Raw genomic sequence first — 19,017 nt, forward strand, 5'->3', positions numbered from 1 at the left:
TCTACCTCGGTCACGTGGTTGGTCGGGGTCGTCGCCGCCCCTCTGAAATAAAGGTGGCCGCTGTGCGAGACTTCCCGCAACCGCGCACGAAGACCGATATTCGGTCGTTCTTAGGTGTCGCCGGCTACTATCAGAGGTACATCCCCAGGTACTCTGATATCGCGGCTCCCCTGACGGATGCTCTAAGAAAGACAGAGCCGCAAACAGTCGTCTGGGACGAGACAAAGGAAAGAGCTTTTAGCGCCCTAAAGAGCGCCCTAACAAGCCAGCCTGTGCTACGATCGCCCGACTACACAAAAGGGTTCGTTGTTCAGTGCGATGCTAGTGAGCGAGGCATGGGCGTTGTACTGTGCCAACGGGAAAATGGAGAAGTGGAACACCCCGTCCTGTATGCTAGTCGTAAGCTGACCAGTCGTGAGCAGGCGTACAGCGCCACCGAGAAAGAGTGTGCGTGTCTCGTATGGGCCGTTCAGAAATTGTCATGCTATCTAGCCGGCTCGAGGGTTATCATTGAGACGGATCACTGCCCTCTCCAATGGCTGCAGACCATCTCTCCCAAAAATGGCCGCCTCCTGCGCTGGAGCCTCGCTTTGCAACAATATTCCTTTGAGGTGCGTTACAAAAAGGGGAGTCTCAACGGTAACGCCGATGGCTTAAGTCGAAGCCCCTAACGTAGGAATCAGCCTCAAAATTGTTTGTTACTGATGTTTTTCTCCTGAGGCAGGATTTTTAACATATTGCTTTTGTGTAGTGTTTCAAAGTGATGATGTGCTTTCTAGTGCAATTTTCCAATTTGTGGACGCGTTCTCAGTGCTGCTAGACTACTGTAAGGAACTAGGCAGTGGTATAGAAGGGGAAAGAGCCTGGCAGGGCTTAGTGAGGGTTGTGCCGTGCTTGCTGACTGAGCGGTTGAGTTTCGGCGTAGTTCTAACGCTTGCCGGGAACGAGAACAAAAATGTGAACTCTCCCGAAGTCACTTTGCAGTGTCCTGTGCGAACCTGAACGAGAGAACGAGGCCTTCTCTGTGCGCTGCGCTCAAGAAACGTCGAGGGACGCCCGACTTCGGTTATGAGCATCATCGAGCGACATCCCTCCGGACAGCGGATGCAGTCCCCTGACCATCGGGATCGCCTTCCCCCGGCGGGGCGGTCTGTTACGTTTCGCCTACGACGCGCGGTATAGCCGGCACGGATGCAACGGACGCTGGGGCTTCGGTCAAAGCGGCAGACATTTTGGCCCGTTCGGCGCCGCTGTTACGCCTCCCCGCCAAGCGCGTCCAGGCATGTTCCAATGCCACGTGTCTTCGGTGTGCGTGTGTGTGTGTGTGTGCATGTTGGTGCCCACGCTTGTCAAAGCGCGGCAGCCGTAGGCAGCCGGGGAGAGGAGCTCCCCCAACTGTGAAGCGAGGAGGTCCGAGCGGCGCCGGCCCGGCGGATGCGTCACCTACTCGTCCCAACGTGCCCGAGCGGCGCCGGCCCGGCGGATGCGTCACCTACTCGTCCCAACGTGCCCGAGCGGCACAGTCACGTGCGCGTCTATAGAGGCGTTCCTTCTTGCCCTCAACTGCGAGAGTATAAAAGCAGCTGCCCCCGGACGCCAAGAGGGAGGCTCCGATTTCTTCTGTTGAGTAACGTGCTCTCCCGTCTCTCCACTTCGGTCGACCTGACCGCCCGCTCTTATACGATGATAGAATAAACAAGTTGTTCTGTTAGCAGTCGACTCATGCTTTGCTCGGACCTTCGGATGCTTCCAGTTGTGCCCCAGGCCGCCAGGCCAACGCTACCCTTGGGGCTTGCGACCCAGGTGCAACAACGGGCGTCAGCGCTGAGGTTCCAACAGGCGGCAATCGTACCGGCAACAACCTAAAGGACTTGACTCTGAAATATTAACGTTATCTTGCTTCGTATCGGCCCTTGGAAAGTACGGCTATTACCAATACACTCTATACTGTCATCAGTCTCTCTGTAGGACGCTATTAACACTACATTGAAACTAAACCATCCGCTGTCAAAGGGCAGCATGACATTGACTTGCACGCTACAAACCCGGAACCAGCAGCATAACCGAGCAGTAAACGAGCATAACCAAAGGAGCTTGGGATAACCCCGCTTGCTGCTATATATTGCTTCAGGTTTTCGCATGGTTATACGCACCCTCCTAACTTTTACAGTTTCTATTATGTACGCACACTATGACGGAACACAACAAGAAGTGAAACATTAAGAGAAGCATCATTCATTTCACGAAGCAGTAGAAAACAAAAATAAGCTTAGACTTAAGCGACCGTCAAGAAACAGGAATGCACTGAGGACGAACGCTGCCGCCAGCGGCGATAGACGCAGCGGCAAAGCGAACGCAGGAGCGCTGCTGGCGGCATGCTTGCCAAAGCCCTGTATGAGGCCGCAGCCCACGGGATTGCCCATGTTGCCAGTGGACTTGCTCAATACGTCGCCCTTGGCACCGTAGTCATCCGGCCGCTCGTAGACGACGCACGAGCGGGACACGATGCTGTCATTACCGTGGAGATGAAGTCTTCGGCTGATGATCTGCACCTGGGCGATCAGGTTTTCGGAGGCATCCACGTTGCCCAGGTCGCCCAGGTGAGAGTTTTCCGAGGTCTCGGGCCCGTGCTCCTTGCCGTACGGGTTGAAGTGTGCTCCGACGGCGTCGCAGTTGTCCGTCACGTTACCCGACTCGTTGACGGTGAGCCCGTGCTTGCCAGGTTCGAGGCCGTCGATGATGCCTCGAATATCAACGATGTCTCCACGCGACATGAATACTAAGAGTCCTTCCACGTTCTTGCCCACGATGCGGCAGCTGGCTTTACGAAGCGTCGCGTCGCCGCTCACTGCGTGCATCAGCAGTGACAGGCGCACGACTGCGACGAGCAGCTGCCGCTGGTTCACGCTGGTGCCCATCGGGTGAATCGTGCGCACTCCAGCTCTGGGATTCTTCCGTAGGCTGCCGATGTCGCGACTGAGTATTCGCGACTGAGTACTCGCACAACAGTTGGGTGTATACAGCAACCGCAGGCGCGCCTGTCCGCCGCACAATCGCGAACGACGCAAATGAACTTAGTTGGCTGTAAGCAATGGCGGTGTGCGGCGCGCTAGATTCTTCGCAGCTTGGTGACTATCATTGACGCAACGTTTCAGGCTTTTTTCGCTACTGTGGAACGCCTCGACAGCTAATGTCAACTTACATCAGCGGCTGAGCGATGCTACGGATAGGATAGGATGGGATATCTTTATACGATGGCGCGTACCCACTGCGGGGGATTGGCCAAGATTTGGATGGAATTGGGAAGATTCTGTCAATACAAAAACTGGTAAAGGTGTCTGGTGGAAATGGATAAAAATAATGTGAAGAATCTAAGAGAATCGCCTCGAAACAAGTATGAATTTCTCCACGACTGAGCAAACATCCGTATGGTAGTTTTCAAGAGAGGAGGCTCCTCGATGAATAATATTTAGAATGGAAAAATTTGAACCAAGTTGCCTGAACGTTGGTTCTAAAGTGTTTTTTTTTTTAAGAGGAAAAACGGCGGTACAATAAGAAAAAATGATCTATGGTCTCATCTGCAGAGATTGGGCACAGAGGGGAGCGTGCCAGACCAGCCCTGTGACACGTTCTTATTTCTGCACGTTCTTGTTTCTTCTCAATGACTCATACCCACTACGGCGGATTGGCCAAAAGGCAAGCAGTTTATTTAGATGTAGAAGTCGATTATTTGGAATCACTGGCACATACCAACTCTGAGGGATCGGCCAAGAACCGGGCAGTTCAACATAAAGTAGTATGAAGACAATATTTTAGAATTTAACGTGCAGAAAGGAAATTGATCTTTCTCATTCTCTCCATGATGGAAACGACTCACCACGATAGGCAAGTCAAAGATTTCGGAAAATAAAAAAGCGCAACGCGTTAAAATGTTCTCAATATGGCTGGCAAGCATAGAAGGGTGGATGCAAGACGACCATTCGAGCTGCAAGGAGAAGACAAAAAGCATGCAACGAAGGAGCGATGGGAGGTTATGAATGCGCACGCATCTTGCCTTAGCATAACCAAATTTACTGGTGCCACATGAAATATGGAGCTAGGTCGCAGCATGGAAACTACTGTGACTGAAAGGTTCCACGATATTGGTTCTGCTTTCCGTAGAACAACGTGGCAAGAAACAAACAAGCAGTGCCTAAAGGACTGTCACATTGCTTAAGAGCACAAGCAACTCTAGCCGCAAAACCACGTCTATCGAAACGTGGGTTACGCTCAATATTTCCAGTTCCCGGTGCTTGCCAGTCGGCGGGACATCGTATTGGCGCAGCAAGCGTCGGCGTGAATTCCATTAGACTTTCAGATGCTGCGACTACGGCTTCTGCAGGGTGCATCGCTCTTCGATCAAGTAGAGAAGAAGGAAGGGTGCATACTGTCGAATTCGGACTGCATTCAAACGTTGCGAAACCAAGAATCAAGAAAAGAAGTGCGCAGACGTCGACACTTCTGTCTGAAGTACTTATTGAACGGTGCATTGCGAATCAAACATAAGAATCGTTTCTGGGAGAATATATATATATATATATATATATATATATAATTACGAACAAAATACCTCTAAATGAAAATTCGCACGGGGGGCACGATAGATTACTTGCACGATTTGAATATAGCAAAGAGCCTGGAAAATGTTAAGAGGAAGCTTTAGCTCGGGCGCTCCTATCTAAATACATGTAAAAGGAGAATTCGCTTTTTCTCGGCAATCATTGCACCAAATTTGACGAGGTTTGTTGCATTTAAAAGAAAAACTTAAAATATAGTGACTGTTGGTTTCGAATTTTGATTTAGGTCGTCAATCTTTTATTAAAGATTGGCGAATATCGCAAATTTTCAGAAAAAGAAACTATCAAGTTTACAACTCCGTAACTCAGCAAGAAAGAATGATATCGCAATTCTATGAATTGTATCGGATAGCACATTTAAAGCGAAGAAATTTGACATCTTACACATGAGTCTGAAAAAATGTATTAATATGTACTTACACCTTTTGCAGAACCCTTGTAAACAACGTGACAAATTTACGTAAGATGTAAAATGAGATATAAAATTTGTCCGCTTTGAATGATCTCATGGATGCCGCTTACAGAACCGCGATATCGTTTTTTGATGCAGAGCTAGTAGTTTGTAAACTTCGTGCTTCTATATTTCTCAAAATTCTGAATTTTTGAAAATGTTGGCAACAAAATTCAAGCACTAAATCAAAATTCCGCTTCCGACAGTCACTATAATTTAACTTTCTCTCTCAAATGCAACAAATTTCATCAATATCGGTCAAGGGGTTATCTCAGAAAAACGTTTTTGCGTTTCTACGTGTATTTGAATAGGCCGCGTTGGAGTTGGGCCTGAGCTAAAGCTTCCTCTTAAGCACACAAAAAAATATTTGTCACCCGGGTATAGTGAAAATACTACATAAAATAATTGACGATCAAGAAACAGAACACTGGAAATTTGTACAAACTAAGCAAAGTTGTAAACTTTTCTATGAGGAAGCCCTGAGAGATGGTTTAGGAGCTGCGATTATAGAAACTTTACCGTTGACTTGTAATGCGAAATGTTGGGAGATGTCTATAAGAGATACAGTTAAAGACGAACTGTGCGCCTGTACAGGCGGGGTAAGATTTGTGGTCTCTCTATATGAAGACGAACACTGAAGCGAACGGACTCTTTCAAAAAAATTGACTACTAGATAGCCTCTTTAAATGATGCACATAGCAGTTCCCTCTCATAGCCAACCGCGGTTTCCATATGCACAGCACGGCGGCCACCTGGTGCAGGTGCCTCATTGAGCGAAACAATGCTCACGCAGCGCCGTATGCTCATAACAGTATTTAACTGAAATAGTTGGTGCTGTTACGTTTCGCCTACGACGCGCGGTTTAGCCGGCGCGATTGCAACAAAGCGGCAGACATTTTGGCCCGTTCGGCGTCGCCGCTACGCTCCCCGCCAGGCGTTTCCAGGCGTTTCCAGGCGTTTCCAGGCATGTTCCGATGCCACGTGTCTTCATGTGCGTGTGTGAGTGTATGTGCCATTGTGCCCGACCGGCGGCGATGCGACAGCAGGGGGTCACCTTCTCCTTCCAGTCATTGTGCCTGACCAGAGGCGCTACGAGAGCCGAGGTTACCTTCTCCTCCCAGTCTTTGTGCCCGACCGGCGGCGCTACGACAGTGTGCGTCACCTTAGCCCATTGTACAATCACGTGCTCGTCTATTGAGGGGTTCCTTCTTGCCCTCAACTGCGAGAGTATAAAAACAGCTGCCCCCGGACGCCAAAAGGAGGGCTCCGATTTCTTCTGTGAGGTAAAGTGCTCTCCCGTCTCTCTACTTCGGTCAACCTGACCGCCAACTCTTTGCGATGTTAAAATAAACAAGTTGTTTTGTTGTTACCAGTCGACTCATGCTTTGCCGGGACCTTCGGATGCTTCCAGTTGTACCCCAGGCCGCCAGGCCAACGCTACCCTTGGGGCTTGCGACCCAGGTACAACCACGGGCGTCAGCGCCGAGTTCTCAACCGATCGCACCAGCGGTGCGACCACAACAACTCGCGTCAGCGGTGCGATCCAAACAGTGCATAGCTAAGACGAGTATTGAGCAGCTGAATTGAAAAAAAAAATCATAGAACTAAGGAAGATAGACAATGACGTCACTGTCCTTGTTCTGGCTTCCTTAGTCCTTTGTTGTTGTTGTTTTTTTTCAGTTCAGCTGTTCAGAACTCCTCATGTGCTGTTGCTCTGAACTAACGGACGCGCTTCCGCACCTGAGCTCGAAAAGACAAGGAGCGGCTGCTCATTATATTGGCCCTCCCGGATTTCCGACCACGATCTAATGACGCAGATGTTGATCAAAGGTTCGAGTCAATGCGAGGCGAGCACCGTTACTACGATGCCCGGGAAAGGCTCTCGCTGGCTCCGTCGGCCCACGGTGAGCGAATTACGGTGGTGCTTTCGATGCTGCGTCCAACTGCGGACGCATGTATTACTGCCTCAGAATGTCTCAGTCGCCGCTACCTCTTTCGCGTGTCGTGGCGTGATTCGAATCTATGAACCATATTCGAAAAGCCAGACGCGGCACTTAGTAAATATCCCTCGGAGAAACGACGAAGCTCCGAGTGACAGCCACTATGAAGCAGTCCAATTATCAGCAGCGTATACGGGCCATCCCATCTCGATCTGCTGCAGGAGCACCATGAATTGTACTCTTACACTGGCGTGTTTGAGTCCAAACACACTAACCTGTTGCTTGTTATCCTTGGAGTAGGGGAGCAGTGTGGAGACATGGAATATGATTTCGTGGCCCTCGTAGATAGTGTAGACCGAGTGCTTGCCCGTCATGTCGCCTGAAAGCGGTAAGTGGAAGGGAATAAAATTAGCATCGTGTAAGGAGCATGACTAACCATAAATCAAGAACCGCAAGTAGCTTAGCGTTTTACTATTGTCGAGGGAAACTCTGCAAGATGGTGTAATCGCAGTAACAGCTCGTCTGAGGTGAACTATACCTGAAATGCGCAGGTCAGCTTTCAATACAAGGACATCCGGCTGTTGTCACCCAGCAACGCTCGCCGTATATCTCGAGATTTGTGCTCGTTAACGCCTACCTTTGCTTCAGTCAAGTGACATCAAAAAAAGTGGTCACCCGGTGCGTTATTATTTACATTGCTGACTGTTACAGGGTTTTTCTACGAATACGTTAAGAAATATTTAAAACAGCCGCTTCGAAATAAAAGGACGGTTATTCGGTGACATGCCGCCAGTGATGGCGACCACGGGATGACGGGTGATACGGGAAAATAATTTGTTCATTAACAAAAACCAATTAATAATCTTTTCTTCAACGTTTAGTTTCAGCGCGCTCATCGCAATCGGGAAATTGAAGCGAGCTTTCCGTACAATCTGTGCGAAATTTTGGATCTGGAAAAATTCGATTAAACGCGGAAATGTGGCACGACAAATTTCGGCGATCAGAGCGCGCCAAACGGAAACTGGTAGGCTGCAGCAAGAGAAAAGCCAAGGCGACGTTCTGCCCACGTCACACAGCGGCGGGCACCCTGCCCGCTGCGACAGCGAGTAGCACGGAGCGCTGGCGTCCCGCTGCTGGGTTACGTGAGCAAAACACCGCCTCGAGGGACGCGGCTTTGCGCTCGCTGCAGACTCCCCGTTTCGCTTTCGCGCACCTCTGATAGCCGAAATTCATCATGCCGCAGTTCCGCGGGTAATCAAATTTTTCCAGATACAAAAGTTGGCATGGCTTATACGGAGAGCTCGCTTCAATTTCCCGATTGCGATGAGCCCGCTGAAACTGAAAGTTTAAACGTTACTTAATACAGTTTTGTTAATGAGAGACTAATTACCCCGTATTACTCGTAACGCCGCGGTCACCACCACTGACGGCATGTCTCCGAAGGAACCGTCCTGCTATTTCAAAACGGCTACGTCGTAGTCGCTTTGGCAGATACGTGGCTGATATACGCAACTGATGACGCGGTGTTTCGGCTTCGTAGTAACACCCCTTATATCAACAGCGTACATGTACAAATTCTGCAAGCAGCCTTCAAGTAGCCTGCCGCCTACCATGGTCCAGTCCACCATTCGTATAGAAGTGCATCCAGCCCACACACCCGCGCGTGCGTTCTGTCGTATACTACTGCTCTTGCCTATAATGCAGTGACGAACGGGGAACAGTGCGTAAAGGTAAATTGCCGACATGCTGATTGAATTATTGATTGATTCGCTGACTTTTGCACACTGCACTGACTGATTGATAAAGATATCCCTTGCCTATGATGAACGCCGTTTCACGAGCGTCTCAAATTAGTTTTTTTTTTTTATGAACGTATAGTTTCTGTTGCAGACATCTAAATATCGCTCCGTGATCGTTTTCGCTTTACCTCTATCGAAATCTCAGTAGCACATCGGCCGAAACACCTACCCGCCGCGCTACCACGGCGGAAGCCAGAACCCATACAGCCCTATGCCAACTTAGTGTCGTGCAGGCACAGGGACGCGGACACAGAAGCCGCGTTTACATGAATGCGACAGTGTCGCATCGCATCGCATTTCTAGCGCATCGCATTAATGCACCAGGCGAGGGTAGATTTACGGGTGCGAGTCGACTCTCGCGGAGTATGTAAACGCAGGATCGTTGCATTAGGAATTATGGGAAGGAATTAGCTGCGGGACTGCCGGGCTGGTGAAGCTGCGAGAAGTAAAATGGGGTCCCCCATGGCAACTTCGCTCGCCGCAGCGTACTCTACGCGAACCTATTTCTCCGCAGAGGAAACCACTGCTTTTCTTGCCATTATATCTAAATTAAATATTGGTGAGCTGTTAGATCGTTGACGGCAGAGCACTTCGCGAACCCTCTTGCGCGCAAAAATGCTTTAATGTAGGCCGACCGCATCCGACGACGTCGCTGCTGATGCTGCATGCATCAGCGTACAAGATGACGTGAAACTTAGCCCATGCCGACAAAAGTAGCATAAGGGGGAGACGGAACGCTGCATTCCCAAGCATTTTGCACAAGCGTCAGGCTCTCGGTATTCGGTACAGTCGGCACTCAGCCACCAACGTGCACGCGGCCCACTACCGGAAACCAGTTACACCCGAAGTCGGCTGCACTTCCCTTGTACGACATCATGTGGCGCTACGTTCTCGCGAGAGTTAATGCGCTACATGTAAACGGCGTCGCATCGCCTTTCCCAAATGCGCTTGGAAATGCGATGCGCCAATGTCGCATTCATGTAAACGGGGCTACTGATTACCAGTTCCTTGGTTTACAGCATGTGTAGTTATTCCAGCTCTTTGTTTGATTACCATATCAAGGATATGCTAACGCATGCGTCGCCAAAAGTTGCTACGTGTCTAGTTTCTACAACGAAGCCGGCAATTTATCACTTCCTTCTGCCCATAATAATGGTTTCATCTCTAATTGCAATTTCATCGCTAATCGCAAGAGAGGGCACGAGAAACAGACGCCACGTTTCTCTAATTTTTTATTGCGCTCCCACAACCTGTCATTCATGCATGTCCCGGTCTGTCCGATGCAACATTTTGCGCAAGTCAAGGGAATGCGGTATACGACTGACTGGTCGCGAATTTGCTCCATGGCCTCTGAGATAGCCGGGGGCGTCGCGTCACCAGTCTGTTTATAGTAGCTAGACGCACAGAAAATTTTGGCCACACATGTGTTATCGAACCCCCGATGTGTTTTTCAAATAAGGGGCTCGAATATCTACACGCTCTGAAAACCAAACTTCTAACAATCAGCGTGGGCCAAAATGTGACAGTTGATTGTGGCTTCGCTTGGCCTTCCTCGCAACGTGTTCTACAACGTTTCGGGGAATAAGTAGGGCTGTCAATCTGTTACTGGAAGTTAGCGCTGTGCGTTGTCTCACGGGCATTCTGCGTCTGGGTCGTTCTCCTTGCACTACAGCAAATTAGAAGATGCCATATACAACACGCCTACGTATCCTCTGATCGCATAGCACTCATTCCCCTTTCACAGATGCTATCAGGCTATGATGTAACCACAAGCACTTCAATTTTTAGTGCTGGGCTACGGCGTTAAAGGATACAAAAACCCCCAAAAAATTGAAAAACAAAAAACATCACGCACGTCAATTTCAATTTTGACGTGTGATCTACGCGCATGCTCGCGTGGCTACTGGCGGAAGCAGCTGTATTTGTGGAATGGCACCGGTGGCAGGTGCGCGCGCGTACCTTTGACATCCAGGCCTCCTCGGTACTTGTCCCAGCCCTTCAGGCGAACTTTCTCGCCAAGCAGGTTGACGAAGCGGTCGAACTCTCGACTTCCCACCTCTGTTTTTCAAAAGGGAAAAGAGCACCGTTCTGATGAGTCAGCCTTACAGCACAGCCTGCGCAACAATTACTGCACGCTATGCATATAAACAGCGCACAAGTATAGCGGTTTCGACAAGAAGCGGCAAGTAACTAAACAAAGACGCAGGTGAAATTATCTACGCCGACCAAGTCTTTCTTTTTTTCCCTTCCTTTGACATGCATTTCTTGGAGAGCAAGGGCCTTCACAATTACGTCCATGTGCGTCCTTGGCGGGAAACGCGAAGAGCAGCAAGCGAGGGAGTCGCGCTCATGCTACACTTTTAAACAAATGTACTACACCCTCTGAGATGTATATTTGCCACACTACGATAATCGTCATCTGTCTTGCTGCGTTTCCTTTCTTGAAAAGGCTGCGCTCGCTACTTTGCTGTCGAGAATGCTATGTCATGCTGATAACGCGCATGCCGTTCGTGACTTGGAAGTACCGGGCTCGCAGCGTTAAAGGAAATGCAGACAGGACAGATGACGATTGTCGTTGTGTGGCACACTCTAAAAAAAGTTTGCATCCTTTGGGGTGTATATCTGCCACACAACGATAGTCGTCATCTGCCTTGGTGCGTTTCCTTTCTTTAACGCTGCGAGCCCGGTACTTCCCAGTAACGAACGGCATGCGCGTTATCAGCATGACTTAGCATTCCCGACAGGAAAGTAGCGGGCGCGGCGTTTTCAAGAAAGGAAACGCATCAAGGCATATGACGATTATCGTTGTGTGGCAGAGATGCATTATCGGCGCCCGGGCGAGCGTCGTTAGACGCCGGGCGCGTCGCAGCGCGTTGGCCGCGTCCGGTTACGTTCGCGGCGCCAGTGCGTCGAACCATCTGTCGAACTACATACGCTGTTGTTCTGGCCAACGTGACGTAACGTGTGCGCGCGTTCACGCTACATCGGACTATATTTAGGCCTTAAGAGTACGCCGACAGTTATCAGTGATTCAGATGGGAAAGTCGCGGCACGTTTAAACGCACATTGCATGCCAGAAAAGCAAGAGCAGTTGAGTCACCATTGCTGAACATCTCGTCGTCAGTGCTTTGGCCAGCCTCAGCATACAGCACGCCAAATTTGAAATTCACAGATCCCTGCGGCACAGAGAAAAAGCGTCGAGTCTTTCGTCGACATTTGCAACACTGCTGGACTCAGCCAAAACTTTTGCATACGAGAAAAACAAAGTGCTTGCCTAAATTAACGTTACACACGCTCTGTGCCTAGTTCAATTTAGTCATGCAGTGCCGTAGATAAATTTGTCGAAAGCGGTTGCGTTCCTCAGACTGCACTCACAAACTCGCAAGCTCTAAGGCTGAGGTTGTGGACGTTGTGCAGAGGTTGCAGGTTCGGTTAATTACCAGTGACAAGTTATCTTTTCGCTCACTTTCGTTTGCGTTGACTGGATTATTTGTAAATTTCAAGTACGCATAATATGCCTCCTATGCAAGTAAGCCTCCTATGCTTACTCTGACTCCATTATCTGTCACTTCTCATGGGTGTAGTTTTTTTTCATGTAACATACGTTATATCCGCCAGTCGGCACCTTGGGTGTACATATAAAGAATAATTAGGCGTCTCGCGATTTCAGCCCCCCTCCCCTACACACGTACTCAATACTCCGTGCCAAATATTCATTTTCTAAGTTAGCGAAGGCGTCCGGCCAATAGCAAACAGCCCTTACTAACGATAACCTTGGCGAGCCCTAGATCCGCACTGCGTGTGGAAAGCAGATCGGTAATATCTTTGCCTGTATTCACAAAAAAATTACTTGCGCAAGCAGTGCTCGTACGAGCAGATTACGATTAATCGTGACGACGGAAACATTATTATTAGTCAAGGCGGCCGGTTAATCGGAAACAGCACTTACGAGCAAAAAAAAAAAAAAGGAAAGAAACACGGCTCGTGATTTTTTTTTTAATCGGTAATTTTGTATTGATCACCGAGTGGCAAGAAACTACGCATGTGTCGTATTAAACCACGACGAATCGTAATCTCGGTCTTTATAAAAGTTTATAAAAAAGGCGCAGCTAAATGACAGGGCAAAAACTTACCTCTTGTTCTTCTAGCAAAAGCAGGTCCTAGAAGAAAAAGAAAGATACAGACGTGAACGCTTGACCCTGTTTAAGCATATGTAGCATATGTGTTAGCAAATAGATCAACTCACTGACAGGAGCGTGAAGTCAAAGATAGGACGCGAATTTTAATTACGCCATGTACAGAACTCAGTGTCCCACTGACGCGAGTTTATACCGGCTGTTAATTTTTTCGAAGATCCAAAATTTTTAAATATCGCCTCTATCAGATAGTGGAATTCTAATCCTTGATCTAAATAGGAAAAAAGCAACACTAGAACGCCTGGTAGTTATGCGAACAAGACAACTCCATTTAGTTTCGACCAACTGTAGTTATGCGGTTGGAAGGAAATGAGATAAACTTAGTTGGAGACAGCGTTTGTTTGTGTGGGAGAAATAATTAGCTGGCCACACCGCATAGTCCGACTGAGCGCCGCGAAACTATTGGAGTCGGACAATGTAATCCGAGCTTGCGTTCTTCACAGTCGAAAATACAACGAGCTTTCGGCCACAAGCCGCGATGCGCACCCGCGTATCCTGTGAGGTCCGTATGCACATTAGAGCGGCGAGAGCTGTTGCCGGCAGTAAATCAGAGACATCGTTAGCATCTCTTAAAATAGGCCTTTTTTCCGTTTTTTTTTCTTTGCATGTAGATTCGCGGCTGCTTATGTATCCCTCAGAGGCTACGGTTTGTCGTCAATACGGCGTGCAATGGCGTGGCCAGCAAGACCAATCCAACGTTGAGCAGGCAATCGCAGTCTAAACTTCTGCGGCCGAATAGTTCTATGGCAAGGTGGGCTCTTGTGCATCGGGTATTCCGAGTGCTAATTTCGGCAATGGCTCGCACTGCTTCGCCATGCGGAGAAGTTTAATGTCATTTGGTACCAAATGTTGACGCGTTTTTAAAGAAAGCGGCTGGAAAAAAACCAAAATCCCAACGAAAGAGGACAAGCCGCTGCTTAAACATTCCCAGCCGTCGCCAAACTCTGAGCTTCAACTGGTGATGCATGTGTCAAAGCTAGACACCGATAATGCTACAGAGAAGCGGTACCGATCATTTGTCGCTTATATTACTTTTATCTTCCATAATAAAATTTTATATATAACCTATTATTTATAGAAAAGTGGAATCTCTAAATGTACAAGATCTGTGGGTGCCCTCCCAGTAAATTTTACCCTTCATTGGAACTACACAGTAATTGAGGAACTCTGGCGGTAATTTCTGGACATGGCTGCAGGTACCACTTAATGGATTGTACCATTTTGATCGTCATTTGCCTTTCACATGGTTATCACAATCACAGTCATCATCATCATCATTATTGTATGTTATGTTCACTGCAGTACAAAGGCCCCTTCCAGCGACCTCTAATTAGCCTTGTCCTGCGCCAGCCGACTTCGCCCTATGTCTACAAATTTCCCAATTTCATCCCACCACCTAGTTTTCTGCGGTCCTCGACTGCGCTTCCATTTTTTTTTTTCATCCATTCTGTAACTCTGCAGCCATTCTGTACCCACTGGTTATCTGTTCTACGCAATAACATGGCCTGCCTTACAGTAGGAGAGCGCAAAATTGTGAGTGTAGGTCCGAATTCTAATTGCTGACGGCTAGGGATCCGTTTGTTACGTCCTTTTCTCCAAGACTAGGGCACACTATGACCCCTTTCTCTTTGGCATGCCATGGAAAGTGACGGCATCAAAATACATATGCTGAATTTTTTGGACTACAGTCCGTGGACTACGCATGTTAAAAAAGATAGAATTTTGCGTGGCACGAACTGTTAATGGGTGCGGACTACACACTACTTAATTTTAGAGAACGATGGCGCGCTTGCATAAAACGAGACCCGGCTGCGCCTGCAACATTTCACCATGCTAAACGACATAGGTAAATGATCGTTCTGGCGCGACCAATGTTTCCAGCTGGCACTACAATGTGGCTCGCGATACTCAATGGGCTGCTTTTCAGTAATAGTATTTCTGGGGACATTTGCAAAATCTCGTGGAATACGAATAAGAAATAAGAGAACGGGTAAAATTAAGAAGGAACACCAGGGACGGCGTAGTATTTCTTGAAGAATAGTTACAAATGGGTCATTGCTACGTGGCACGAAGTCCCCCCCCCCCCCCCCATGTCAAGTTGTCCTCAATGGCCTCACAAAAGCCGAACTAAACAACTGCTGCACAGAGATGTGGTATCATGAAGGTGACGATGAGACTGACGTGCCGTTCGTCGAATCGGACGGGCCTGTTTTGTTCCAACGACTCCAATGAGAGTCATTACAGGTTTTACAACTGACTTCTATGCAGCCTTATAAAGGACCCAGGACTTTATTGTTGGACAATCGATTATTTTGCTTACAAACTGCACGGTGATTGTAGACAATCGACAAAATAGAACTTTTCATGCCAAATTTGACTTTGCTGACTGTACGTACTATAGTCTATGGCATGAACTGTAGTCCGAGAAATGCGGTGCTTATGGAAGAGCGTTCCAATCGTCATCACCGGGTATGTCATATACTGCAATGCTTAACCACATAAACGACTGTCTTTACTTAGAGAAGTGTCCAAGTTCTACGTAAAGCGTCTCCCCCGTTGGGCATGGTCAGAAAATATATTGAGAGTTGGTCCTCCGCACTGCCTTCTTCGTCGTGAAGTCAGCAAGAGCAATTTGGTTTATCAGTGTGTGCACTACTACCCACCTGTGCCCAAGAGCCTCAAGTAGTCCGCTCAGCAACACTGAAGCGAATAGGGAAGGGGGGGGGGGGTACTTCGCATACTCTGCTCCCCAAGCAAAGATCAAAATCCGCTCACTGTGTGAGACGGATGAAAAGGCACAGCCGGTCCCCACTTCAATACTGGAGCGGCTGCAGATCTGTCTTCCACGTGTTCTAGCAAGTTAATCTGTAGTGAATGTACATAAAACAACGCCTTAATCCAACGTACACAGTCTAGTGCCTTTTGAAGGCTCAAGTGGGCAGTTTAAGAAAAACATAATGAAACCTAACTCGCTGACGCGTGTCAGAAGAACCCTTACGTGTCATTTTTCTTTCTTCAGTTCTTTCTTTCTCTCTTCATTTATTTATTTCTTACACTCCCAAGCTGCAGAAATCGCTGGGCACGCGAAAACGCAAATTGAAAACAAGCCACCACGCAGGCGTCTTCGCTGAGGGAAGAGCGGCCAACGGTATTAAATTAATGCGCCGACTCGCTCACGCCGCAGCGAGAAAGAAAGAAAAGCAAGAAAGACCAGCAGATAAACCACCATGGTCGTGCACAGGCAGCCGTAAAGACGCGACGCCGTATTCTTACTATGGCAGTCGTGTCTGTTAGCGCACGTATTTATGTGCGTAAGGGCGAGCGGGTCGGGCCCTAATCCTTAAGCCTCTCTTTTTCTTTCTTTTTTTCCCTCTCTAACAAACTACCTCGAAATAAAACACATCAGCAGAGCGGAGGACAACCGAAAGACACGGCCACACGGGAAAGGACGCTGCGGCTCGTTATGTACACTGCCTCCGACATTCCCAAAAGAGCGCAGCTCGGCGCGATGCTGCGAGAGCAAATCCGCTTTTCTTCGGAATGCGTAAAACGTGCCTACGAGCGGCACAAGGCGCCGTTCCCCCCCCCCCCCCTTTCCTCTTTTATTCCCCATCCCTTTAGCTCACGGTATCTATTTCTCTCTGGCAGCCGTGCGCCGGCCGAACACGCTCTGATGCGCCGCTCTCTCCCTACATACGATAACGCTGACGTTACCCCAGCCTCCGCATCCCTCCCCCTGTCTTTCTTTTTTTTTTTTGGCCGCACCTCCCGCGACTATATAGACGCGTTCCGCAGGCCGTGCGAAGGACGTAATTTTGCGAATCACGCAGCGGAAGAGGCGAGCACGCGTGTTAGGAGGGAGGAAAAAGAAGAAACTGCGACGCAAGCCCTGTACCGACTCGGCACGAGCCATCTACGCGACTGGACGCACAGATCGTTGAAGGTACCTCTCCTTCCGAAATAAAGTTGGCGCTGAAATGACAGGCAGCAATGGGGTAACGCCGACGCAGAGACGTCGAAGCCGGTCTAGCGACCACACATACACGGCAAGACCGCGCGACTGTATACATAGGAGAGAACGCTAATAAAGGGACCACTCTGCGGATATTTAAAGAACACCATTCCCCCTTCGCTTTTGTGGAACAGTCAGAAGTGTCTATACGCGCCCGCATCGGTTTCTTCCAAAGACGTGCCAAAAACAAACAGTATTCAAGATGTTTCCTGGGCTATAAGCACGGAGTAAGACAAATGGCAGATACAACTGGTCTGTTAACAGTGTTCCCTTTTTCCTGCGACGAGAGGAAAGTTAAGGCCTACAGAATTGCGGGGAGAAACAGTTGTGAAGGTCTGTTGCGGAGAGGGTGAGCAGCGGAGGCAGAGAGCACGGCGGCGTGCTGCGCGCGCTGAGGGCTAGTGCCTTTGCGGCATTGTTAAAGAGCCCTCATAACCAGGCCTAGCCATTTTAAACAAACAAGGATAGCGTATATGTGACGCGCTTACGATCCTGTCTGCAAAGTATTACGGTGCTGCGCGCTGCCCCCCGAAAGGAGCGAAAATTTCAAACCAGACGACGAGCGCCCTCCCTCTCGAGGAACCTCGTTCCCAGTCAGAGTCACGGTCACACGCTCAAATGACTCTTCGCAGTGCTTGTTTCGTAACTCATCATCACTAATCGTCCAATGCGGAAGGCGCACCGCCGCACAAAAAAAAAAAATGAGAAAATAGAAGGAAGCGAATATATATGAGGTGGCTGGCGCGATGCCGCGGCACTTCCCTCGGCTCCGGTATGGGAGAAAGTAGAGAAGGAACATAGCTTGGGAACACTACAGATGCAGAGAGAAAGTGTGTGCGTGTATCTTCGTTGACTTTATCCGTTTGCAGGGCCGCTCGTCGTCTTGCGACATGGTAACAGGATAGTTAATTTCTGCTATCTCCTACAATAATGAACAAATTCGAAAAAAAGAATATTTCGATGAAATGCTCATTAGACGTCGTTTTACAGCTTCCAGTGCATAACCAAAATTTGCAATGGGGCCTGGTGAGTGCCCTTTAAGCGAACAGAGCAAACGCGTTGGCGAGTGCCAAAGTCGGTTTTCCTGTATATCTTACTCCGTGCTTATAAGTGTATACGGACGTCAGCCACACTGATATCTGAGAGCGATTGAGATAGTGCACCGCAGAAATTTAGCACCAAACGCATGCATCTTTTAGGGTAAGAAAGCTTCCTTTTTTTTTTTGGCTCACCAACACTCACAAAGATGGCATCCTCAAAATAGGTGTTCCAAGATTTAAAAAACAGAGAGAGAGAGAAACAAAACGACGACAGAAGATAATGAAAAACGCTACATGAAACTTCTCGAGGGAGCTGGACGCAGCAAGGAGAAGTGCGTAAGGAACGTGATAGCTGAAGTAGTAGGCAGTTTCACTCCATTTATTGTAGGGTAAAAAATACACATTTAAAACAGTTTATTGCGCGCATATATTCTAGCTCATTCAATACACGGTGATTTCGCGAGAGGGGAGGCGGTGAACCTAATCTAGCTTCTTCATGTAGCTCAGTTTACCTATCCCTGTTCTGTCATGCAAGATATCGCAGAAGATACAAATACAATCTGAGCATTTCCGAACGTAAAGACGTAGACTCTCTCAATGCCTTAAACTGTATCATTCTGCCTACTCGCGAAGTTATAGTCCCCAGATACAAACGAGGCGGAATGTTTGTGGACGTGCTCTTGTTCATTAAATTTGATTAGTTTCCCTTATTTCACATGTAAAAGATGAAACCGTATTTGTTTCAATGATTTTGAGAGCCGATCTGTCATCGATATGATAATCTCCCGTGGTTCCCTTAATTCATTCTAAAGCTACTCGAGTGAAGTCTAGCGCTGCCATCATTCAACCAAGAGATAGTGCACGAATTTTTCCAGCGCTTCTCGTCTTTGTGAACATACTAGGTTCGACTTTCATGGTGCTTTGAGGCTCTGTGTGCACTTGCCTAGCAACGATCCTTTAGGT

General features: G+C 48.4%; 1 protein-coding gene across 4 annotated transcripts in view; it reads right to left on the reverse strand.

Annotated features, from left to right (window-relative positions):
- LOC142586075 (GTPase-activating Rap/Ran-GAP domain-like protein 3) overlaps positions 1–19,017 on the reverse strand; it is a 567,772-nt gene that overhangs the window by 58,539 nt on the left and 490,216 nt on the right. For all 4 annotated transcript variants that reach the window (XM_075697347.1, XM_075697339.1, XM_075697344.1 and 1 more), the window contains 4 exons: positions 12,940–12,966; positions 11,907–11,982; positions 10,766–10,864; positions 7,283–7,386 (listed from right to left, as the gene is read on the reverse strand). In XM_075697347.1, coding sequence (XP_075553462.1) covers positions 7,283–7,386; positions 10,766–10,864; positions 11,907–11,982; positions 12,940–12,966 — 306 coding nt within the window. The remainder of the gene's footprint in view (positions 1–7,282; positions 7,387–10,765; positions 10,865–11,906; positions 11,983–12,939; positions 12,967–19,017) is intronic.

The sequence above is a fragment of the Dermacentor variabilis genome, chromosome 1, assembly GCF_050947875.1.
Source record: "Dermacentor variabilis isolate Ectoservices chromosome 1, ASM5094787v1, whole genome shotgun sequence".
Classification (NCBI taxonomy): domain Eukaryota; kingdom Metazoa; phylum Arthropoda; class Arachnida; order Ixodida; family Ixodidae; genus Dermacentor; species Dermacentor variabilis.